The following is a 26,906-nucleotide window of genomic DNA, read 5'->3' on the forward strand; positions in this document are numbered from 1 at the left end:
CTTTCTGCACTTTCACTTCCGTGAATGAGAACGACGCGTTTAGTAACCAATCAATAATGAGAGATACGAGTTCGACGCGTTTAGGAGCCAATCAATGATGAGTGATATGAACGCGACGCGTTTAGGAGCCAATCAATGAGAGCTAAAATCGCGACGCGTTCAGCGATCAATGAATTGCGAAGTTATGAAAACCTAGGGCCAATCAAAATGCGGTAAATTTACCGACCAATCGTGGCGCTTTCTTGTGTAAAGCGACGGGACGATTTGTGGTTTTGTTTTTACACTTGAAAAGCAAAGAGAGAATTGAATGGGACGGGTTTTTTTAAATACGCACACTAAATATCTGAATGATTATACACCATTTCGGTATTGCGTTTCTCTTCTAATGACAGATAAACGTGCGTTCCGCGTGTATTTCAATATGAGCACATGACGCGGAAGTAGCTGTTGATAATCAAAACATCCTCATGACAGACTTCAGCCGCACTTCATTGAATCTCCCGTCAAAACATGCAAACGCACAATCTTCTGTGCATAATCTCCTTCGTTCTCGGATGTTCGGCTCAGTTTTATGTTATAGATGATCGGATTGGTCTAGGGCGGGAGTTTGATGGAATAGGAGGCTTAAGTGGAGGAGGAGTAAGTTATGTTCATACATTAACATTTCTGTTGAAAGTCGGCCAGGGGTTGACTAACTTTTTTTTGCTTGTTTGTTTGTTTGTTTGTTTTCAGGCCACTTCACGACTTCTTGTTAATTATGAAGAACCCTATCGGACTCAGATATTGGATTACTTATTCAAGGTATTTGGTCATTTGAGCTGCATTTAATTGTGATGATGTCTTTAATAATAATATGTTATTAGTAATGTTATATATGTGGGGTTTGGTTTTATTTAGCCCAACTTTGGAGCTTCACTTCACATCCTTAAGGTGGAAATAGGAGGTGATGCTCAAACCACAGGTGAAACAAAGTGCCTTTCTCTGTTTTTACCCTTGTTTTGTATATCTGACTGTCTGTTGCTTGTTTAGATATATCAATTTATCGAAAAACACATCAAAATAAATAACCAAGCTTTTGATTTTAGCATTAATTAAGGATAAATCGTAAATATGTTAGGGTTATGCGGTTGTTCTGAAGAGAATGCATTAATTAAGAAAACCGTCTTGAAATTAAAAGCTTACTGATTAGTTTGGTGTATCATTTTATTTATTTGAGGAAAAAAACAATAGTTTACCTCCACTGGTTCTTTAAGAAAATGTATGTCAGTCAGTAAGTCACATGACGTGAATCATGTGGAACTAACATACTGAAGGGGACAAAAAAAAACAACAGGAAGCAATGTTCACCTTGCTAGTATGGTCAGTTACGTTAGTTAGTTTTATGTTAGTGAATTATACATTCGCAAAATATGTAACTACAAGGTAAAGTATTATTCTTTTGGAAATAAAGTGAATTATTAATGGAAATAAAAACAACAAACTGACGAATATGACGAATATGATAATGAGTATGATATGTGATGATTAGGGTGTGTACACTATTCAAGGAATGGAAAGCCCATTTACACTCATTTCAGATAATCTTCCTGGTTGGCAGTTTTTTTTTTTTTTTTTTTTGTTGTTTTTACACCAGTTCCACCATTGTCATTTGAGCCAGACAGAATTACAAAAAAGCCTGTTTGTTCAGTACAAAGTGTATTAGGAAAAAGTGGAAAGGGTAAAGGAATAGATTGGGCGTTAACTATTAAACTGTTAAAAATGTTTTATTTAATATTCTAAAAGTGGAAATAAAGTGCTTATCCGGTGTTTCATTAATTTATATTTGAAGGTGGTTTTCACATTGATTAGAAGAGCTGAAACAGTATTTGATTCAAAATGATTCATTATTAGTTTGATTCAATTGAAAAGTATTAATTTTCATAGGAAGTATTAAATACTTAATTGATTGGACACTGATAAGGTTAAAGCTATTTGTGTGAAAAAATATTAACTTTGAAATATCTTCAATATCAATAAATGTGTCTGTTTCATACACTGATCACCAAAATGAAAATAAAAAAGTGGCCCTTTTTGAAGCTTCCAAAAGTGAATTAATTAATTGTAAAAAATAACCCATATGCCGTCAGGTGGTTAACACGTATGTTATGAAGCAGACTGCAAATGTGAAAACTTCCTCAGACTGGTCTTACTGAATTATTTAATAGGACCAAAAGTTATATTATGCAATATGTGTTTATCTATAATCTAATAATGGTCTTGCCATGAAATAGCCATAAGTTGCAATAAAATGTGGCAGTAGATAAACAAATGAAATCGTCTGACTCTGCGACATATGATGTAAGGCGCATTATAGTGGAAGCTTTGGGAATAGACTTTTGTCACGGGAACCACTGACCACTCTGTTTGTTCACCCCAAAAGAATACGATAAGCAAAAAAAAGTTGTGTTGGCATTGCTGTATAATGTTATACAGTGTATCACTGTTAAAATGCTTCATATGACATGCGTCATATATTGGCAGATCTTAGAAGTCAACGATATTATTTATTTATTTATTATTTTATTTATTTGTTTATTTAATAATAATTTTTATTTATTATTTTTTAATTAATAATATATTTAAAAAATGTAATAAATATGTTTTGTTACAAAAACTTATCGATCTGCTTAAAAACATGCGTTAACACCTGGTGGCTTATGGGGTAATTTTAAGGGATTCAAATTATGGCCACTGCCCAACACCATTATACAAATGGAAGAGCCAGATTAAAATTTAAAACTACTCCAAATCCGTTCGTCTGACAGAAGAAAGTTATATACACCAAGAATGACTTGAGTGTGAGTAAATGCATTATGAGGTCATTTTATTTTGGGGTGAACAATTCCTTAAAGATTCCCTAATAATAATTTCAGAAACTTCGCTCTGATTTTATTATATATATTTTTTGCTGTATTTCTAGTCCAAATATCTAAAAATTCCTAAATTAAGAAGCATTTTCTAGACAAGCAAAGCTATAGTCTTATTTAAAGTAATAGTATGCCAAAATTAAGTGTGTTTTCCTTAAAACAATGAAAATAATGTGCCAGTGGGGTTAGTAAAATAATCTTATGTCAAACAAAAAAGCAAGCTTATTTTCTTACTCCATTGGCAGATTATTTTGCTGCTTTTAATGGAAAACTCACTTAATTTTGGCATATTTTAAAAACAAGACACAATTGGTCCGTTTGTTGAATTTACATTGCAACTAATTCTTATTATATTATAAGTAGACTGTTAGGTTGGGGTTAGGGTTAGTGTAAGTTGACATGTACTTGCAAGTTTCTTATAGTCAGTTAAATGTCTGTTGAAGGAGCATATCAACAGATATTAAGCAGAAAGTCTAGTAATACTCAAAAAGACCATCAAAATAAAGTGTTACTGAAAATACTTCTTGATTTAAGATATTTGGAACAGAAACAAGACAAAAACTCTAAGTATGAAAAGCATATTTAAAGTGTATCACAATCTATATGTTACATGTCTTTTTTTACAGATGGCACAGAACCCTCTCACATGCACAGTAAGGATGAGGGGAATTTTTTCCGCGGGTACGAGTGGTGGCTTATGAAGGAAGCCAAGAAAAGAAATCCAAACATTAAGCTGATCGGTAATCAATTTGTTCCAGGCTGCATTTTCCATTTTAATTTTAAAGACAAAAATAAGATGGAGAAATTTGAGTTGATTGAATGATCTGATTATGTAGGTCTTCCCTGGGCATTTCCAGGATGGGTTGGATATGGAACCCAATGGCCTTACTTTTTTCCAAATGTTACGGCCAACTATGTTATTACATGGGTCATGGGAGCAAAGCAGCATCATAACCTTGACATTGATTATATCGGGGTATGTGTGCACTAGCTGATAATAGTTGGCTAAAATTGGATCTATTACTGGTGTCTATTTTAAAAACAATCTTTATTCAACTGATTTTTTTAGATTTGGAATGAGAAAGCATTTGATCCAACATACATTAAGGTAAAAATGGATATCCTTTTCAGTTTAAAACATCCTAACTGTATTGTCAGCAACCTTATCAACATTTTGTGACTCACCTAGGTGCTGAGAGATGTTTTGGACAGTGCTGGCTTCACGAACATTGGCATCATTGCTGCAGATGGAGACTGGTCTATAGCATCTGCCATGCTGAATGATCCATATCTGAACGATGCTGTCGAAGTCATAGGGTGAGCAATAGCAGTGTGATGCATTCAGTGATTAAGGGAGAATCTTTCACTCTTGTCAACAGGCACTCAAATTCAGTCACCAGGCAGTTTTTGTCTGCTCAGTGCTCAACCAGTACCTCCAGGAAATATGTCTGACTATAACTGTGACTTTCATTTTCACTATTACGGCCTGAACAGACTGATTTTTTGGTGCTTTTTCTCAAGATTTGCGGCAATACTTGTACCAGGAACCATTGGTCTCTAATTTCTTTAAAGGCAACACTGGTTTTAATTTTAGCCACTGACTTAACAAACATTGCTTTGTTTAAATAGACTGGCTTATTGTGCATTGTGATAATGTCACATGTTGTGTCTAAAGCTGGTCAGACAGCTAAGGAGAAGCGCAGCGCTGTGTCAGGTCTATGACAACTTAAGGTATTGCTTACTCTGAGGACTTTTTCTATAAGTAAATATAATGTTATATGGTATAAAACAATGCTGATGGCACAGAAGTGTCCTGGCTGGCCAAAAATTGTATTTTTCTGTAAATTTTGCATCAATTGCTTGATTTTTGCAATAACATTGTGCATTTATAAAGTGGGTTTTACACAGGTGAGTGGGCTTGACAAACCTTCTGTTGAAACACTCTTTAAAAAAAAAACTCCCCCTTCTAACTCTAGACCTTAATGGTCTGAGCACAAACAGTTTCTTTTTATAAGTAGCTCTTCTTGTATGTATTACCACTTGTTGAATTGCTAAATTCCTCCTTAATTGTAAGTTGCTTTGGACAAAAGCGTCCTCTTTATGAATAAATGTAAACGTAAATTCAGAAGACGTATAAAAGAACACCTAAAGTGCAGGCACTTAATATTTAGTCATATTAGATCAGAGATCCCCAAACTAGGGCCAAGGGCCAAAGTTGGCCCATGGCAACCTTTGATTTGGCCCGCCATCCCATCTGAGAAGAGAGAGAATGATGGGGAGGGTTTCGAGATTGTCAATTCAAATTTAATGTAACATTTTGTTAGTTTGCTTGTTTTATTATTAAAAGCTAATTTAATTAAATGTTTCAATTAAATGGTATAAATTAATCAGATTTTGTAAATGTACATACTGTCACATGAAAATGCAGAGACTTTCGTGAGCAAATCAAGTCAAAGTCAGATTTTGCTTGACTAGTGTATTCAGCATCGAACTCCACCGAGTTATAAATGTGATTGTTTATGTTTTTTATAGCAATGAGGTGTAATTAAAAAGTTATACTGCATTAGTTAATACAATTTTTAGAGTGTTTTCTATTTATTTTGAAATATTAGGAAATTACCAATGGCAACTTTTAATGTAATGTAATTTGATATATTTATCTTCAGCCCACGGCTCGCAATGATATTTGGTTTTTGGCCCATTATACAAAAAAGTTTGGGCACCAGTCTCATTACAATTAAATAATCAAATGAATAAATGACTATAAAAATATGGTTATTGAGTTGTTGCATTTTTTGTGTTGTCAATATGCTCGTGTTTATATAGGCCTATTGTTGTATATGCAACATTTGTATATTTATAACTACCTTCGAGGAATTTGGGGTCGCAAGTCACTAGCATTGTCATTTTGGAGGTCGCAGGCTGAATTTTTCCCATCTCTCTGCTTGACTGTCTCTATCTTCGCTGGTCTATCCCAATAAAGATAAAAAAAACCTTTACAAAATATATATATGCATTAAAAAGTTGGTAGTTATTTTGAAAAAGCTGGTTGACCCTTGATAATTGGTGCAGTTGCTTCAAAGCATTGAAAAGCTTCTTCTCTCCCATCACTTATTTGCTGTTGGGTCGTTGGTACATTATATAATCTACCAGCTAGCTGATCTAATAAGCATAAAAGTAACCTGTAATCACAGTTTACATTCTTTACAGTGTGCACTACCCAGGCACCAACACAGTAAAGGAAGCTCTGCTGACAGAGAGAAAGCTCTGGTCCTCTGAAGACAGCACCTACAATGACGACATCGGTGCCGGATGTTGGGCTCGCATTCTCAACCAGAACTACGTTAATGGCAAAATGACCTCGTGAGCTGTTTTCACACACCTTTCTCTCATTTCTTTGTTATATTCTGTCTTTATGCTGATCGGCTGCTTTTAGGACTATATCCTGGAACGTAATAGCAAGTTATTACGAGAATCTGTCATTTGGTAGAGATGGGCTGATGACAGCGGAGGAACCCTGGAGTGGACATTATATAGTGGAATCTCCAATATGGATGACTGGTAATGTATTTTTAATAGTCGCCTATGTTAATCAACACACATGATCAGTGTAATTTGTCACTTTCAAAATGGCCGATTTTTAGGTCAACCTCTATAAGAATTAATTCAATAATAATAATATTATATTATTATACAAACAATTAAATTCTACCAATATCAATCATACAAAACACATAGTTTTGTCTATTGTCATGAGACTGGTCTTGTTAGATTCCTTTCATCATGCCAAGAACATTGATATCATTTTTCCCTAATTGACACGACTTCCTGTCCACCATCTTGAATTAGTTTGAAAATCTGTTGTTTTGAACTCTCCGTAGATCGTTAGTCCAAGTTCCACCAAATTTGACTCAGGCTATGCTTTCCAAAAGTTACAGAATTTTTAGTTGCTCTGCCGCTTGTTGCCGTCTTGTTTATCATGTGGCCGCTGGACTGCTTGGCCTCGATAATTGCTGCTTGCAGCTATCTTTATAAATGTAATTGTCCATTTGTTTTCCGTTATGGGAAGATCATGCTGGACAAAAATTGTTTGATGAATATTGTTTTTTATTATTATTTTATTATTATAAACTATTTAGAGATGAATCCTGAATGATACAAAATGTCTGCTTTTTTTCGCAACAAATACTTGTTACTATACATATTAGGGATGCACCGATATGGATTTTTTGGCCGATATTGATAACCGATAACTCTTAAGATTTGGAGGCCGATAGCCAATATACTACAGCCGATAATTATAAATATTTCAAAATGTAATATTTTATACAGTGAACAACAGATTTTAATTTAAAAACTTCATAAAAGTTTGAACTGATCTTATCAACTGAATAACTTACTCAAAGCAAAAAGGCTATCATTTCAAAATTGCAAGGTGATTATATAGACCTATATTCATGAATTTAAAGCATGCCAAAATTGAATTATTTCCTTTTCTTCGCTTAGCAAATTAACATGCAACTTGACTGTTGTGTAAACATAATTGGTTGAATAACAAAATGGCACTTAATTTACAAACAAGTTTAATAAATATGTCTTAAGTAAAATGGAAATGAACAAACGTATGAATAAAACGTGTTACAGTAATGTACATATGCAGAAATATACAATGTCCGGAAAGGCGTTAAGAGGTGTTTTGACAGTTCAGAGCCACTGTACAAGCGAAAAGCTAAATACAGATTGTTAGGGTTGGGTATCGTTTGGGGTTATTTCGCTATGGTGCTAAATCGATACTTCTAAAACGGTACCGGTGCCAAAAAGATGCCTGAACCGATACTTTTTGGCCACACAATTATTTGACAAAAAAAAAATTTTAATCATTAAAATTGAACAAAATAAATATATATTTATAATAAGTTTAAAGTAAACATCAATTCATATTTTAGATATTTAAATTGCATTATATATTTCTTTTGATCATTTGTTTGTTAGCATGAATGCAAGATTTGCATTATGCTATTAACATTACATTAGCTTACTACTAACCTGTGGAAAGGCTGTCATCAAAATCAGGGAACACCTTTTTTCTGGGTTTGGGGCTTGTAGCTACTTTTACATGGACATCAGTGATCTAATGATTTGCCTTAATCTGAATAAGACAATATAATGATTCAGGTGTTTACATGAGTTACTTTTTGAATGTTACATTCATGTTTGCCAGTTAAATGTTATAGCACATAGATCCATTAACGTCATTGCGTCACCAGCCTATAAATGTTTCCTCCGGAGTTTGTGTCTGTGGTCCTTTAAAATAATCAAAAATCCCTGTTTACGTGGTAGACTCTTGATCAGAGTATTGTCTTAATCATATTAAAATCAGAGTATTGCTGTCGATGTAAACATACTCACTGAAAGTGCCAGATGATGTCACAAGCTGTCAAAGACAGTCCATTCCTCACCTTTAGGTTTCATAAGTTTGACATGTTTCCCCCCTTACACGCAACTTTTGTAAAGCATCTGCTGCATGTTGGTGTGTCAGAATCCTTGCTTGTAAAATATAGCCATACTTTAGAACGCTTAGTTTAAGCAAATTATATTAATGCGATTATGCGTGTTGATGAAGGGAGTCGCTCACCACATGCGCCGTACTGTGCGCTTTTCCTTCTATAAGCAACAAGAACAAACGCCTGACATCGCTGACGGTGTCCGTATCCCTCAAAGCTGTTTAGAATTAAATATTTAGAGATGGTGTGACACAAAGCGTACTTTATGTGTGCCTTTGTACGATAAGAAATAGCGAACAACAAAATTCTTAAGGTTTTTTTTGGGGACAACTTAAATAGTTTATGTTCAGTCCACATACATCTTTAAAAAGCATTGAGTTAACAATTGATTTGTGTTGGACAACATGAAGTAATTGTGTGGAACGCTGCATTTTTTACACGGTAATTACTAATTACAATATTATAATTGTATTTAAATCACTTTTCTAACTACACTGTCTAAAAGGTAACTCAGTTACTCAGTAAGTAATGAAATTACTTGAGTAAATAGTAATCCACAAAAATAGAAATTCAACTAAAATTTGAGTTAAACAGGGACAATTTGGTTTTGTTTTATAAATAAACACTTAAAAATGAGAAAAAAAAGTTCATTTTCAGAGTTGTTTGCAGCTGTTACACCATATGAAAAAACATCACGAAGGCACCATGAGATAACTAACGCCATAAATCACTACTGTTTGCTCTAGAGAAAAATTTGTGTTTAATTTCTGAATATACATTCATTCATTTTCTTTTCGGCTTAGTCCCTTTATTAAACTGCTAGGCAGACTTTCTTTTCAAGCCTTATAAACAGCAACGTAAACAATGCTCGTAAACTCTTTGCAACGATAGAGAAACTCACAACCCCCCCCAGTCGGATTCCCAGTGAGCTACTCTCTGAAAGCAAATGTAATGAGTTTGCTCATTTCTTTACTGACAAGATCAATAATATCAGAAAGACAATCAGCTCATCCAATCAGCCAAATTGTGTCGACGTCAGACTAGCTCAACCACAACTTAAGAAATCAGACATTATGTCCGATTTCATGGCAATTAATGGCAAAATCTTAGAAGAGATCGTGCAAATTATGAAAACATCAACCTGCAGTCTTGACACGCTCCCCACATCATTCTTTAAAACGGTGTTTACCTGTTTAGAAATGGATCTTCTAAAAGTGGTAAATGCTTCACTTCTCTCGGGGATTTTTCCTAACTCACTTAAAACTGCAGTTGTTAAACCCCTCTTGAAGAAGAGCAACCTGGATAACACCATATTGAGCAATTACAGGCCCATCTCAAATCTCCCTTTCATTGGCAAAATCATTGAAAAAGTTGTTTTTAACCAGGTTAACAAGTTCCTAAACTACAAGGGGTGTTTGGACAATTTTCAATCTGGTTTCAGACCACATCCCAGTACAGAGAGCGCCCTTATAAAGATAATCAATGACATCCGTCTAAATACAGATTCAGGCAAACTAACAGTGCTGGTACGGCTCGATCATCAGTGCTGCATTTGACACTGTCGATCACAGCATACTTCTGGATAGGCTGGAAAACTGGGTTGGGCTGTCTGGGACGGTCCTCAAATGGTTCAGATTCTTACCTTGAAGGAAGAGGTTACTATGTCAGTATAGGTGACCATAGGTCAGGGTGGACACCCATGACATGTGGAGTCCCACAAGGCTCGATTCTGGCACCACTCCTGTTCAACCTTTATATGCTCCCTCTGAGCCAATAATGAGAAAGACACAAATCTCCTACCACAGCTATGCTGATGACACTCAGATCTACCTAGCCTACTGCCTAATGACTACAGCCCCATTGACACCCCTCTGCCAATGCATTGATGAATTAACAATTGGATGGCCAAAACTTTCTTCAGTTTAAACAAAGAGAAACTGAAGTCATGCGTTTGGGAACAGAGATGAGGTTCTCAAGGTGAATGCGTACGCTTGGCTCTAAAGTGGTCAAAACAACAAAAAATAAGGTCAAGAATCTTGGTGTGACTCTGGAGTCAGATCTGAGTTTTCAATAGTCATATCAAAGCAGTTATTAAATCAGCATACTATCATCTCAAAAACATTGCAGAATTAGATGCTTTGTTTCCAGTGAAGACTTAGAGAAACTTGTTCATTGCTTTTATCAGCAGCAGGGTGGATTATCTGTACATGGCCTCCTCACTGGCCTTCCCAAAAAGACAGTCAGACAGTTGCAGCTCCTCCAGAACGCTGCGGCCAGAATTCTGACCAGAAGCAGGAAATCAGAGCACATCACACCTGTCCTCAGGTCTTTACACTGGCTCCCAGTTACATTCAGAATAGATTTTAAAGTATTATTACTGGTCTATAAATCACTAAATGGCCTAGGACCTCAATACATTACAGATATGCTCACTGAATACAAACCTAACAGATCACTCAGATCTTTAGGATCAAATAGATTAGAAATCCCAAGAGTTCAGTCAAAGCAGGGTGAATCGGCTTTCAGCCACTACGCCCCTCGTTGCTGGAATCAGCTTCCAGAAATGATCAGATGTGCTCCAACATTAGGCACGTTCAAATCAAGACTGAAAACACATCTGTTTAGCTGTGCCTTTACTGAATGAGCACTGTGCTACGTCCGACAGATCGAACTACTATGTTTTTCTCTTCTTTTTAATTCTTTTATAACACATTTTATCAGCTTTTATTTTATTTTATTTTTATTCTTACCATTTTTATGTTTGGTTTTTTTTCTCTTATAATTGTTTCTTTTATTCCTGTTTATGTAAAGCACTTTGAATTGCCACTGTGTATGAAATGTGCTATATAAATAAACTTGCCTTGCCTTGCCTTGCCTTGCCTTGCCTTGCCTATTAATCTGGGGTTGCCAAAGCAGAATGAACCACCAACTTATCCAGCATATATTTACACAGCGGATGCCCTTCTAGCCGCAACCCGTCACTGGGAAACATCCATAAACACTCATCTACACACACTCATACACTAAGGTCAATTTTAGCTTAGCCAATTCACCTATACCACATGTATACATGTATTTGGACTTGTGGGGGAAACCCGAGCACCTGAAGGAAACCCACGCTGACACGGGAAACTACACAATTCTTAAGTGTTTTTTTGGGGTCAATTTAATTGTTTCATGCTCAATCCACATAAATTTGTTAAAATGGTTACGTTAACTTCGTTAATCGATTTGTGTTGGGACAACATGAAGGAATTGTGTGGAACCCAGCATTTTTTTTGTGTAGATTAAGTCATGTTATATTAATCCCAACTTAACAGATTCACACAATGCAATATCATCACTGGAACAAAATATTGTGCAGCCCTACTTCAGTTGTAAGTGAATATCAAACATTTTCTTGATGCGCTTTGATTAAATGTCCTTTCATTTATTTTTTCAATAGCACACACTACTCAATTCACACAGCCAGGCTGGTTTTATCTGCAGACTGTGGGCAAACTCAACCAAGGAGGAAGTTATGTGGCTTTGACAGACCGCAAAGGGAACTTAACAATTATTATAGAAACTATGGTAGGTAGTTGGATATTTTCCTCGGTCTTGTGAGGTTCACAAGATTTAGTAATTTTTTTGCTGTGAACACTCCTTATCTCTCTTTCTTTTTAAAGACACACGAGCACTCTCAGTGCATTCGTCCTCCATTGCCACACTTTGACGTCTCTCCTCAGATCGCCACATTTGAGTTCAAAGGCTCCTTTGTAAGTGCAGTTCTGTCTGTTAATAAATGTGTATTCATTAACCTCAAAAAGGCTCGATTTTAATGTTGCGCATGCTCTTTTTCAGGCACATCTCACTGACCTCCAAGTGTGGTACTCAAAACTGGATTTTAAGTCCGGAAATGGTACACTGTTTAAGCAACTGAGGCCTATTAGGGTGTGTTTGGATCTTTCTATACAAGTTTCATGTCTTTAAACTATGGAGAACATGCAGATAATAAACTTTTCTGTTTCCACACAGGCCCATGACGGCTTGTTAAGCTTAAAACTAGATGTCGATGAGGTCTTTACTATTACAACGGTCACCACTGCACAAAGAGGCTTCTACCCAGAGCCCCCCAAATCATGTCCGTTCCCTAAAAATTACACTGATGACTTTACAATAGGTAAGAATTATTAGTTTCAGGTTGTTTTTTGGTTCATTTATGAGTATCTTGTATTGGACAAAAAGAAGATTTTGAAGAATGCTGGTTTCTGGGATCTATAGACTTCCATAGAAGGAAAAAAATGGAAGTCAATGGGTCCCAGCCACCAGCATTCTTCTAGATATCTTCTTTTGTTTCCAAAAAAGAAAAGAAACTGGAGTAGTTTTTAAACAAGCAGTGATATAGAAGTGTGAATAAATTATGACAGAATTTTCATTTTGAGTGAACTGTCCCTTTAATGTTTTTCGAGGGGCTGCTAAAAATGAATTGCGTTTATAGTTTCAACTTTATTCAAGTGTATTAAACTTCTCATATGCCACTGTTAGTTATATAACTTCTGATGCTGACTATAAAGGAATACAATTAAGGAACGCACAGTGAATAAAATTTGAATAAAATTTTTATTTTATTTCTATTACACAAATTTTATTTATTTACAAATTTTTTATTTACAGTAGATTAAATACTGACAATTCATAAAAATACAAATAATAATTTTTTATAGCATTTTTTTTTTATTATTCATTCAGCTGATGTCAGCTGTCTCTGAGCAATTTTAGCTTAGCTTAGCTTAGCATAGATCATTGAATCAGATTAGATCATTAGCATTTTTTGATCATTTTCACATTTAAATTTAAAACTCTTGGCTCTGTAGGTACGCAATCACAAATCAAGTCCCTTTCCTAGGGATTGAGTCCAATAAGAACCCCGAGTGATTCTCTGCAATTATAACATGTAGACTTTTATAGTGTCTGATTAAAAATATTGTTTTACAAACAAGCGCCTGATTAAAACTTTTTACAAATAAGCATTTTTTTGGAGTAGCTACTCACAAAAAGCATATTAGGTCTACATTAAGGCAAATCATCTATTGTTGAAATTAACTACACGAGTTAAGATTATATTTAGTTTGCTGTTTAAGTTTGCTGGTGTCTTTCAGGTAATGTTAGATTTCATGTGCTCTATAGGAACACTTTTAGCTTAGCATAGATTATTGAATCAGATTAGACCATTTGGAATTTTGATAAAAATGACCAGAGTTTTGATCATTTTTGCATTTAAATTTAAAAACTCTTTACTCTGTAGTTACATCAAAAAGCATAGAATCACCAAGAGGCGACACTCTGTTGCTGTTTGGGAAACACCACTAGATGCCGCTAGTGTCACGTGGCTGCCATTTTGGAATGAAAATCCCGATAGGAAAACAGCACTGATAACTAACATTAGAGAGAATGAATTAAAATATTGAGTTAAATGAGTTAAAATGAGTACATCCCCTTAAAAAAGTAACATTTTAAAACAATATCCCAATTAAAACAGACAATTTCCAAAATGTTGACAAGACTAAGTTTAATACATCTGATATCAAAAATATCTGTTTCACATATTACATAAAGGTTAACAAAATAACTTAGTTACTTTTAAAAATTGTTTTTACTCAAATTAGGGTGAAGCAAAAATGAGTATACACAACAAAAAACTACATGATCTGGTATTTTGTATAACAGCATTAAAAAATCATGAAAAAAAATTTATATATATATATATATATATATATATATATATATATATATATAATATATATTTTTTTTTTTTTTTTTTTTTTTTTTTTTTGGTGAAAGTAGCTTTTTTAAATAAAACTTTTTTTTTTTAAACAGACAACACTGGAAAAAATACTATGTACTATTATACATACTCCAACAAAGTACTGTTAATCTGTTATCAACATCCCATTTTGAAAGTCACGTTAATTTAATTTAACATGTCAGTATTAATATGTATTATGCCAGTGCGCAAACTATTAAATTTAAGTAATTTAAAGTAATTTCACCTAAAAGTGACAGTTTCAAGAAAACAAGTATGGTTAATATATTAAATATTAGGTCTATAAATTAATCTATTAAAAGTGCTGATGATCATCAGTCTATGATTTTAAGTGTTGTATTGTCGTTTTTCAGGTTGTATTTCAGCTTTGATGTGCTTTTGAAATGAATAAATAAAAAACAAAGGAGCGGCTTGCCATCGCGACAGCAATAAGATCCAATAGACGGCTGATCGCTTTCACTCCAGAATGGTGGAATCGCTGGTCGGTGCTGTTGCAATGGAATATTCTATTGAGTGTCGCCTCTTGGTGATTCTAAGCTCTTTACGTCATGATGACCAAATCATCCAATTAGGACCCGAGTGATTCAATGCAATTACAACAGGTTGACTTTATAGTGCCTGAATAAAAAATATTGCTTACAAATAACTCCTGATTAACTTTTTTTGGCACATGAAGCATATTAGGCCTACGTTAGGGGCAAATCAACTAATGTTGAGAGTACTAACACATGAGTGAAGATTCAAACGTATTAGAGTCCACTAATATCTGTCAGGTAAATTTAGTTCTTTACGTGCTCTAAAGGAACACTCCAGTTTTTTTTAGGTTTTATAATAGGCTTATTTTATTACTCCCTTACAGTTGAACAGTTAAGTTTACCATGTTTTAATCCACTAAGCTGATCTCCGTTTATGAGCACTTAGCTCAGCATAGATCATTGAATCAGGTTAGACCATTAGCATTTTAATAAAAAATTACCAAAAGAGTTTTGATCATTTTCCTATTGAAATTTTTACTTTTCTGTAGTTACATCATGTACTAAGACTGATGGCCGATGTCATGACAAATTGAGTCCGTCCCCCCCTCTTGGAATTGTGGCCTCTTAGGACTGCAGTTTAAAATAGGAAGACTTTATACCCGCCTGATTAAAAGTCCTGTGAAATCACATTATAATTTTAAAAGTGTTGTAATGACCATTATAATATTTTAAATGATGTATTTCATATACTGATGGTTATCTAAAGGCATGAGTTGTGGAATCAAGCATTGTTTTAGTTAACCTCTGTGCTAGCATATCATACATCTACTGATTAGCCTGCTAGCTTATCTTATACATTACTATAAGACTTAATATGTAAGTACCCAATGTTATATTTTACATACAGAATATAACTGTTAAATGTTTAGATTTAAATAATACATAATAGATTTTGATCAGGCATTTAGGCATACTCGATTCCAGGGCAGACTCGATTTGTTATGACACCGTGACTATGCAAGTTTCTAATATATCTATTCATCTTATTCTTCGAGTACGAGCGGGGCGCAGCCATTTGAATTTTTTAGCTCAGGACTTCCAGTCTCATTCACTTACATTAATTTTTAGACATTAAAAACAACTAGTTATGCTGCTTGATGTTGCAAACTGATGTTTTCGTATTATATTATTCTACTTTGTCTGTATAGTCATGCAAACACTTGTTTGTAGAGAAAGTAATTTGACCATTTTCTGTGGTTTATTTTTTACCTAGTTATTTCTCCCATGAGCAACTGAATTTGAAGTTCTAAAACAATCACAAAAACGAGCTTTCTTCCACATTGAAGAATAAGGTCAATAGCCCCATCAAGAGGCCCATGGCGCCACCACTGGTGTTAATAGGAAACTATTGTAAACTCTCCACTGACTTTCTAACTGCATTTTTTTTTTCGTTGCAAGATAACCCTCCATTCTCTGAGGCGCCGTACTTTGCTGATCAAACCGGTGTGTTTGAGTACTTCAGAAACACTACAGATAATGGCTCCCATGCCTTTACTCTACGGCAAGTGGTCACTGAGCGGCCAGTGGCCTGGGCTAAAGATGCAGACCAAACCATCAGCATCATAGGGGACTACGGCTGGTATGTTCGCCCCTCTTTGTTATGATTTTGATTAGCCACCAAAACCATGGAAGCTTAGCTTAGCATACATTATTGAATCAGATTAGACCATTAGCATTTCGAAATCAAAACAAACCAAAGAGTTTCAAACATTTCCTATTAATATTTTGACTCTTCTGTAGTTACATCATGCACTAAGGATGACAGGAAATTTATATTTTTCTGTCGATATGGCTAGGAACTATACTCTCATTCTGGCGTAATAATGAGCAGACTTTGCTGCCATACCATGACTGCAGCAGGCACAATGATATTACGCAGCACCTGAAAATCAGGCTAACTTTTGTCAGTTTAACCACCTTGCACATCACCATAGATAGAAGTTGATCAATTTTCAGGCATTGCGGTAAGGGAAATAAGTATTCAACATGTCACCATTTTTCTCAGAAAACATGAAGGGTGCTGTTGACTTGAAATTTTCGCCAGATGTTGGTAACAACCAAAGTAATCTATATATGCAAAGAAAACATATCTAATTAGTTTACAAATTTAAATAAAAGCCCAGACAGCAGTAGAAATCTCTCAAAGTTATTCAGCAACCCATCTGCCTTTCATTATTGTAAATATACTATATTATTGTAAATATTATTTATTATAATAATTTATGTACTCTGACATTATTAATGAATATTAGCTGCTTCAGTCCAACATCTACATTACCAGATGATAAAGATGAAGCCAGGGTGGACATTTCAGCAAGACAATGATCCAAAACACAGCCAAGGAAACTCTTAAATGTTTTCAGAAAATGAAAATCAAGCTGTGGAATGGCCCAGCCAATCACCTGATCTGAATTTAATATAGAATACAGATTAAATATCAGATTTGATAGACGAGACCCACAGACCATCAAGATTTTGACACGGTTGAAGTCTGAGAAAAAAAAATCACACCTGAACAAATCATGTGACTTATGAGAGTTGTCTTTAAGCTGCCATAAATTTATTTTTGGTTATCAACACTCTGGCGAAAATTTCAAGTTAACAACACCTTTAGAAATTGTTTTCTGAAAAAAATGGTTATTTTTGAATATTTATTTCCCCCAATGTATTAATGTTGCCTGCTCCAGCAGACCAAACCATCAGCATCATAGGCAACTATTTCTAGTATATTTTCTGTCTCCTTTATAATTTTGATTAGGCAAAAATTTTTATATTGCTTATTTGGTCAATCAAGCTCCTCAGACAGTACGTAACCTTATAGAGTTAAACACAAAAAAATGTTATGCACCCAAGTGAACAATGATTCAGATTCTATACATCATGACAAAATAGATGTACAGATGTAAGGCAAAATTATTAGCAATGCATTAGTATTTGATTCCAATCATTTCACTAAATTTCTTACTGTCTAACTAGGTCAGACGTAAATGTGTCATGTGACGTCCTTATTGAAACCCCCAAGACTGGGGGAGTGTTCCTGGCGGCCAGGGCGATCAAGGCGGAGAATCAGTCCGACAAGCAAAAGGGGTCTTTACTGGATTTATGGCAAATGGAACCTATAGAGTGACAAATGACATAGGTAATGATTATAATTTTTTTCCATTTCAAAATAAACCGCGTATATTTAGTTTCCCAGTTCTGGTTCTGACAGGAAGGGCATCGTAAAGTAATTGGTGGTTCCTTCCACCAAAGAGCTTAGAATCACCAAGAGGCGACACTCAATAAAATGCTCCATTGCAACAGTAGTGCCCAGCAGCAGCTCCACGATTCCGCCATTTTAAAGTGAAAGCGATCAGCCATCTATTGGATCTTATTGCGGTCGTGATGGTAAGCAGCTGCTTTGTTTTTTATTTATTTAAAAAGCGCAATTAAAGCTGAGATACAACCTAAAAGACAACTTACTATCACTAGACTGGTGATCATTAGCACTTTTAATCGTTGTTTTACAGACCTGTTTTCTTGGAACTGTAGCTGAAATTACATTCAATTCATTCATTTTCTTTTCGGCTTAGTTCCTTTATTAATCAGGGGTCGCCACAGTACAATGAACCGCCAACTTATCTAGCATATGTTTTACACAGGGGATGCCCTTCCAACTGCAACCCATCACTGGGAATCATCCATACACACTTGTTCACACACACCTACAGACAATTTAGCTTATTCAATTCACCTATACCACATATTTTTGGGGCTTGTGGGTGGAAACCGGATCACCCAGAGTAAACCCACGCCAACCACAGGAAGAACAGCAAACTCCACATACAAATGCCAACTGACCCAGCCAGGGCCTTGAACCAGCGACCTTCTTGCTGTGAGGCGGTTGTGCTACCCACTGCGCCACTGTGCTGCTCATTACTTAAAATTACTTAATTCAATGGTTTATGCACTGGCGTAATATAAATGAATACTGACATCTTAAATTAAATTACATGGACTGTCAAAATGGTATGTTGATAACAGGACTGAGATTACACTTTTTGGGCACAAGACTGCTGATATACAGCCATATCGCACTGCTAGGAGTGTGATATTGCGTTTATACAACAGTTTCAACGGCACAATTATATATAAAAAAAAGAAAATCAAAACACGGAGAGTCTAAAAACCCTTTTCTATTAGGAGCTACTTTGTTTGCTATTCATTCACATCTGCAGCTGATGTCAAAACAGCAGAAGCCTTTACTAATTCACCAACATCACTTTAGAGCTAGTGTTTGAATGATTCTCAAGCGTAATGTATAAAGCGATGACAAAACAGGTGATTTTGCTGTCATTTTAAGATTATAAGGCTGAACTTGACATTAAATGCCCTCCGTCTACAGAGATATCTTCTTACAGTGTTACAGTCTCCAGTATTTCCATGTTGCAATCGAGATAACCCCGAAAAAACAGCGCAATCACTACCAGACTGCTGTTGTGTTTGCAATAACGAAGGGGGTGTTCGGGGGTCTCTGAATAAAACTGTTGAGAACCGGGATAGGAAAGTAACTGAATTAAAATAGCACTGTCCTTATAAATAAACTGCATAGTTGCAATCTATACAAAAGAGAGAGATCGACTTAGAATATCACTTTTCAGTATAATAATGATTAGATTAGTGTAGTTAGAAAAACACGCAGTTTTAATCCTCCTAGCAAGGGCTTATTATGCGGTCCTGGTGCCATCTTGTGTATGACAACGTCAAACCATCTTTTGGGTTATGGACGCGATGTGCTCTCTCTCAGAAATTATAAATATTTTGAAATAGGCACTGTCCTTATAAATAAACTGCATAATTGCAATCTAAACAACTACATTATCCACTAAAAAGTCTCAAAAGTACATTATATTGCCCAATAGCTGCAATATCTGTCAAACTAGCGAGTTTACTGATCTGCCTGTCACTTTATGTGGGTGGAGTAATACACAAAGGTGAAGAGGCTGTACGAGTGCTGTTATTGCAAAATATCACACTGCTATCAGCCAATCAGATTCGAGAGTCAGACAGAACTGTTGTATAAAGTAGTATAGTACCTAATTTTCCAGTGTTGTCTGTTAAAGAAAGACTAATACAGCTTTTATGTAAAAAGCCACTTCTCCGAAGTTATTGAATTCGATACATAAATTCATCAAACATATGCACACAAACTTTGTTGACATATTATATTATAATAAATAATTATAAAAAATTACGGAGGCCACACACTCTAGATACAAGTAGTTTTTTGTTGTGGGGTATATTCATTTTTGCATCACCCTAATTTAAGTAAAACTAAAAAAAAACAGTAATCCAATATATTTTGTTCACCTTTCATGTAAGTTAAACAGATATAATATTAAACTTAGTCTTGTCAACATTTTGGAAATAGTTTTATTTTTATTGAGATATTGTTTAAAATGTTGCTTTTAATGAGGTGTATGAATATATAATATTTTAACTCCCATTTAACTCAATATTTTAATTCTTTCTGTCTAACGTTTGTTATCCGTGCTGCTGTTCCATTGGAATTTTTATACCAAATAGCCACCGCTTGACACTTGCAGCATCTAGTGGCTGTTTTCCAAATAGCAACAAAGTGTCACCTATGATTCTATGCTCTTTGCTTTCGCTGTGGTGACCTCCTGACTAAGCTGAAGTATAGTGAGTTAGTGATCATGTATATTTACGTTTTACTATATAGTTTTTCAGCCCCTCAAAGATTTTGTGAGTCCATTGGTTCTTGTGATTAAGAAAAAAAACATTTCATAAGATTTTGGTGTATTTTCACAGCAAAACACAAAAATTGATGCAAATAATGCTTTAAATTTGGAGAAAAGCTGTCACAAATATTAGGCTGCATCTCAAGGGAGTAGTCTTTAGCGAGATTTGAGTTAAAGGATTCGATAACTTTTTATATTTGGTTTCCCAAATGCTGTGTTCCGACAGGAAGGACATCGTAAAGTAATTGCTGGTTCTTTTCGCTGTGGAGACTCCTGACTAGCTGAAGTGTAGTGAGTTAGTGATCGTGTATATTTATGTTTTACTATATAGTTTTTTTTTAGTCTGTCAAGGATTTGCGAGTCTGTTGGTTCTTGTGATTATTAAAAAAAAAGAAACTTTATATGATTTTTGTGTATTTTCACAGCAAAGCACAAGAATTGATGCAAATAATGCTTTAAAATTTGAGAAACAGCTGTCACAGATTTTAGCTGCATCTCAAAGAACTGATTTTTAGCAAGATTTATAGTCAAAGGGTTACGTTACCCCAGAAATACTAACTTTTTGCCATTATTTACTTGCCTTGTGTATTTCCCAAAGCCATAATATTTTCATTTCGTCTTCACTCAAGCTCTGACAGCTAAATGCATTCGCAAAGCGATCAAGAAATAAATCCACAAAAAAACAAGGCGATTAATCCCAAATCTTTCCAGGAGACATGATGATTGCTTTATATAATGAACAGATGTCTCTATGCAGAACACTTGGATTACACCACTCAATTCTTTCGGTGGTTTAAAAATATCAAAGTTTTATTGATCTTAATCCTTTATTTAATGTGCTGAAGATTAAAATTTTTCAAAGCAATTTTTTATGCACTTGAAAGCATAAAGGGGCAAGTATATGATGACAGGATTTTGGTTTTGGAGTGAAGTAACTAAAGTAACTAAAACACACTAATTCTCACAACACATGGATATACAGAAACGTGCAAAAAATATCTGTAAATTATTGGTTTTCCGTATTTTGTGTCATATATTTTTTTAATGCTTTTAAATTGTGGAACTTTGTTCTTTTGATGTTTGAAAAAGTGTCTTGCAATTGACATTTTGAATAGTTTGAAGTGATATATGTCAGGATTAGTGTTGTAAGGTACAAAAAACCCTTCTATTTTATGTACTTTAACTTCTCTATATATTATTTCTTATGTAATATATATTGTATAGAACTACAAAAATTTCAGTAAATGTGGCTTTGTTAGTCTGAAAAGTGAAACTTTCCACAGATCAAGATCCCATAATGCCCTTCATTACCAAAAATTAAATGGATAGAAAACTGTTAATCACAAAATTTGGAATTTCATTCATTCATGCTTGGTTTCATTCATTCATCATTCATTCAACTAGTCCCTTTATTCATCAGGGGTCACCACAGCATAATGAACCACCAACTAACGGATATTTACTTCAGTATTTTTAAGTAATATGCATTCGCACTTTTTAATGCATGTGCTGTTCTCTCTCAGCCTTCGTAACTAAAGGTTTGGTGGATACAGATTGAATTCGATTTATGCTTCTCATCATCCTTATCATATGTGAGAGTGCCACACTAAGGGGCAGTTCACACCGAACGCATTTTTATGACTCTAATGTGCTACTTTTATTTTTCAATGTAAAACACAATTGACGGACATGTGTGTAATCGTTAAGCTTGCATTGCACATCTTTTGAAGCCACGTTTTGTGTTTTGTTTTGAAGTCACGATTGTGGCTGTTTACAGAGGTTTAACGGATAATATGAATTTGTAGCTAAATTGTTAATGCTGCCAAACAGCATTTCCCGTTGTTTACGTCCTTGCTACAATATACGTTTAACGCTAGAATCTATGCATGTAGGCCCACACAGAATCTGCGCACGCATAATTCTGCAGATTTTCACAGATTTTTTATCCCATCATTAATTCTGTCTATTTACTTGAGTAAATGTGTGTACATCTATATTTATTCAGTTTTTTAATTAAGTACAGTAATTATTATTGACTAAGATGAAAATGTTCATCTGATTTATGTACAATACAGTTTGTACTGTAATATTTTCTGTCTTATAGTAGATATATTTTATGAGAGACTTGCTTTGTTTACCAAATAAAGTGAATCTAATTGGATTTGCATTTTAAACATAAAAAAAAGTTAAAAAGATATTTTTTATTTCACATATTAGTTTTAGTTATGATACTCCCAAAATAATTCCACAGAAATCCGCAGATTTTTACAAAAATTCTCTGCAGAAATAACAAAAAACGTCCGCAGATTCCGTCTGGCTAAATTTCAACAGGTTGTGGCTCAAAGTCCACAGCTTCTCTCTGCTCATTGCTGGTGGAAATCGCTTGAGTATGATTATGGAAAAGTGTCTCAAAACTGCTAAAGCAGTTCACACACTGGACAGGCTGCATCACAGGTGTCAACTCGGTACCCTCATGCTTTATGCTGTGATTTATTTATTTATTTTATTTTTTTAACTAGTTCCAATCTCCTGTTTTAGAAGCACATAGCTTCTAGCTTCATAGCTGAACTTCACACCTGCTCTCTAAATAAAATCTGACAAGTGTCTTTCACATATATTCGGAATAAGCGTGTGTAAGTAATATGAAATGTTTACATATCTCCTGCGAGTTTGTTATTTGAGATGTAGAATGCAGGGAAAGCGGCAGCATAGAGAGACACTGCGTGCTGGTGAAGATTGTGGCGGTTTACAGCGGTTTGACGGATAAATATGAATTTGTAGCTAAATTGTTAATGGTGCCAAACAGCATTTCCCTTTTTTTACGTCCTTGCTACAATATACTGTTAACGCTAGAAAACATGTAATAGGTCGATTTAACAAATGCAAATACTTACAGGTTGTGGCTTACAATCCAGAGCTTCATCTATTATGGTTGGAGGAGTTTTTAGCTGAATTTAGCACTGAACTGGAAGAGATTCTGGAAGCTGTTATTTGTCAAATACTAGAGCTATATATATTTTATAATTCTCTGGAACATAATTAAAATGTATTTGTAAGCACTTCTGTATTTGTGTCATGTCCTTTGGAAGCCCAAATACAAAATAGAGAAGCTCTGTGGAAATAGCAGCTTTTGGACGACATTTTAGCCTCCTCTGCTAGAACTTTACAGCACCTCTGGCCACGCGGGGTGTTTGCAAGTAACTTGAAGGGTTTATGACATCATTAACCCGGATGTATATTTTGTAGTTCGTTCGCTGTAGGCTTTGCTAGGCTAACTCTGAAAAAGCCAATCAGCAAACACACAAACCTACTGGCGAGGAAGATGCGTCAGGGCAAGATGAAGGACACAAAGCAAGATAATCCAAACAAAACAGCTACTACAATTAACAAATATCTTGTGAATGGATTTAACAAGCACGTAAACACTCTCTCTCCTCTCTTCTTCTGTGGAACAAGTAAATGTCAGAAGCTAAAAGTTGTGCAGCGCCACCTTCTGTACTGGAGTGTTTCATTCATTCATTCATGTTCTTTTCGGCTTAGTCCCTTTCTTATTCAGGGGTCGCCACAGTGGAGTAACCACCAATTTATCCAGCATATGTTTTACACAGCTGATGCCCTTCTAGCTGCAACCTTTACTGATCCTTCCTTTAACAAACGGCTGATGAAGTCTTCTTTGTAAGCATGTAGTTTCCAGAAGCACTCGAACTGCTCAAGGCTCGGCTATAATGCTGAGCTTTCATCTTTGGGTTAGACTGTCGATAGTATCCATCTGCACAGCGTGACTTCATTTGACCGGTGTGTGTGTGTGTATCTTTTTTTCTGTGTTAGTGGGCGGGGCAGCAGGTTTCAAATCTCCCCGGGTTTGCGCACGCAACTACTTGTGTTTCGTAGCCGCGTCATCACGAAACACCTAATGACTCGTTATCAAGACGACTCGTTTTGAAAGCACTATGAGTCGACTCTTTTATAGATGAATCAATAGTTTTAAACACTGTACATTTACAGATTTAAGCCTTTGCCGGATATTTCACTTCACTTAGAGCTGTGTTACACACTACATGGAAGTGCATTTTCAAAAACCCATGATATGGGCTCTTTAACTGATGCTCAACACACAGAAATCTGTTAAAATCTCAAATAATGTACTCTAGGGTTTCTTGAACCTTTAATCCCTGATTCTAATATTAATGTGAATTTCAGTTTGTTTGGTATTTACCTAATGAACTATTTTTATTTTATTGGTGACCTGAACGTTTTTTTGCTCTTCACAGGTGGAAAAAGAGTTCTTGCTGAAGGGCTGTCAGGAACAAAGGCAGGAGTATGGTACACCTTAACTCTTAGTGTCAAGGTAATATCTACATATAGATAGTAGCCTTTTATAGAATTATGTCTTTGTTCTTAAATGCTCATCTTTTGGTCTACAGGGATTTTTTTGCCACAGGGTCACTGAACGGCTTTCCGTTGTGGAAAAATGCTGCTGTTCTGGAGCCCAAGAATGGCTGGGCTGCACTAGGAACTTTGTCTTTTGAATATGCACAGTTGATAATTTTAATGTGATTGCAGGGTGATTTGTACTTTGATACCTCACATTTGTGTTTACTTCATTATCACACTTTTTTCTGCTTTGAATTCTTTGAAAGCGTCAGGTTGACTGATCTGAGTTTCTGTTCGTTTTACTGCAAAAATACTATACTGTGAACGCGTTTCATTTCGTTTCTTGGTGATTTACTTTTTTTCTTTTTTTTTTTTTACTGGAATAGTTGATATTTTGGGGTTTATAAATGAAGAACGTGAGATGTTGATCTTCAAAAAGGGATATTTAACTAGGATGGTTGTCAAAGATGGCGATTAATGACTTGAATGATTTAAAATATTTATTCTTAATAAGCAGAATAAATAAATGAAGCACTTGATAGTGTGCTATGAAACAGGTTCACTTGATGTGTAAAATTATAGAAAAATAATTTCAACACCATACGTCTCTTAAAGGGGTGGTCCCCTACGATATCATATTTTAAACTTTAGTTGATGTGTAATGTAGTTGTGTGACATAAACAGCATCTCTGAATGTAAGACGCTCAAAGTTCAATGCAAAGGGAGACCTGGCTTGGGTTACAGAGTTGGCTTAGCAAAGCCTACAATGAACGAATTTTGGGGACTACAAAAAAAAACTTTCGGGCCTTGTGTGATCACAAACGGTACTTTTACCGCGCGCACACACTGTGCAGCTAAGGACGTGGCAGAGGCACTGTAATGTTACAGCAGAGGGAGAAAATGCCGTCCTGCTATTTCCAAAGAGCTTCCTCTTTCTGTATTTGGGCTTCCAAAGGACACGCACAAAGACAGAAGTGCTTACAGTTCAATATTAATTATGTTCCAGAGAATTATAAAATACATACAAGCATGATTTGACAAAACACAGCTTCCAGAGAATCTCTCCCCGTTCAGTGCTGGATTCGGTTTAAAATCTCCTCAAAGTAGGAGCAGCTCTGAGCCACATACCTGTAAGTGTTTTATTTGTTAAAATTGATCATGACATGTACAGTGTCTAGCCTTAACGGTATGTTGTAGCAAGGATGTAAACCATGGGAATGCTGTTTGGCACCGCTAACGATTTAGCTACAAATTCATATTTATCAGTCAAACCGCTGTAACACACACACACACAGACAGAAAATCAATTAAGGCTCACACAGGTCGCATCCCACGTCTTGTGCTTTATTCTTCTGTCAACAGCGTCACTGTGTATTACAGAACAATAACTTAATCCGAGCAGCAGAGAAAAGAAAAATAAACATCGGTCCAGCGCACATGCGCTTCTCGTGTTACACGTGTCTACAGACAGTTCACACACAAACACACACACAGACACACAGACACACACAATGGCGATCTCTCTTAAAGGAGCCACACCCCATTTTCACTCGTTACAGACACTTGTTAGGTTTTATTTTAGAGAGCGAGCAGGAGGTTGACTGACTGTTTATACAAAACGCGCGTGCTTGTATAGCCGTGAAGTGGAGCCGATCCAGAATCGCAGCACATTATGACAGATTGACCAATCAGAGTTCACTTGAGGGCGGGCCTTTCAGGGGAACTAGGAAATATTTTAGTCATTTTCATGTAACTGCGTAGCTGTATATAATCAAAGTAAGATTTATGAAAAAATAATGTCATTTCCTTCAAGTGAAACATAAGCACACATTGCTTTGCATCTTATAACACAACCACGCCTTAAAATTACATTCTGGACCATTCTGGATATACTCAGGTTATTGCACATAATTTAAAATAAATAAAACTCTTTTTATCACAAATGAACGTTTACTATGTCACAAGGCTACCATGCTGAGCTCACCTAGTATGTGTGAAATAATTGCTATTGCATTAATTATTTTGGCCATCATTCCCAG

The 26,906-nt window shown here is 35.4% G+C and overlaps 1 protein-coding gene across 1 annotated transcript; it reads left to right on the forward strand.

Moving 5' to 3' along the window:
- Positions 1-467: 467 nt before the first annotated feature.
- LOC130247814 (galactocerebrosidase-like) lies at positions 468-25,534 on the forward strand. The gene is given in 19 exon segments (XM_056481279.1): positions 468-639; positions 733-801; positions 898-961; positions 3,533-3,646; positions 3,743-3,882; positions 3,976-4,014; positions 4,096-4,223; positions 6,117-6,269; positions 6,343-6,467; positions 11,856-11,983; positions 12,079-12,168; positions 12,254-12,343; positions 12,428-12,572; positions 16,151-16,331; positions 17,729-17,799; positions 17,802-17,891; positions 24,765-24,861; positions 24,918-25,030; positions 25,033-25,534. Coding segments are annotated over 19 exon segments (1,995 nt in total). The 5' UTR covers positions 468-510; the 3' UTR covers positions 25,062-25,534.
- Positions 25,535-26,906: the final 1,372 nt, after the last annotated feature.

This window comes from Danio aesculapii, chromosome 20 (genome assembly GCF_903798145.1).
Source record: "Danio aesculapii chromosome 20, fDanAes4.1, whole genome shotgun sequence".
NCBI classification, from domain to species: Eukaryota; Metazoa; Chordata; class Actinopteri; order Cypriniformes; family Danionidae; genus Danio; species Danio aesculapii.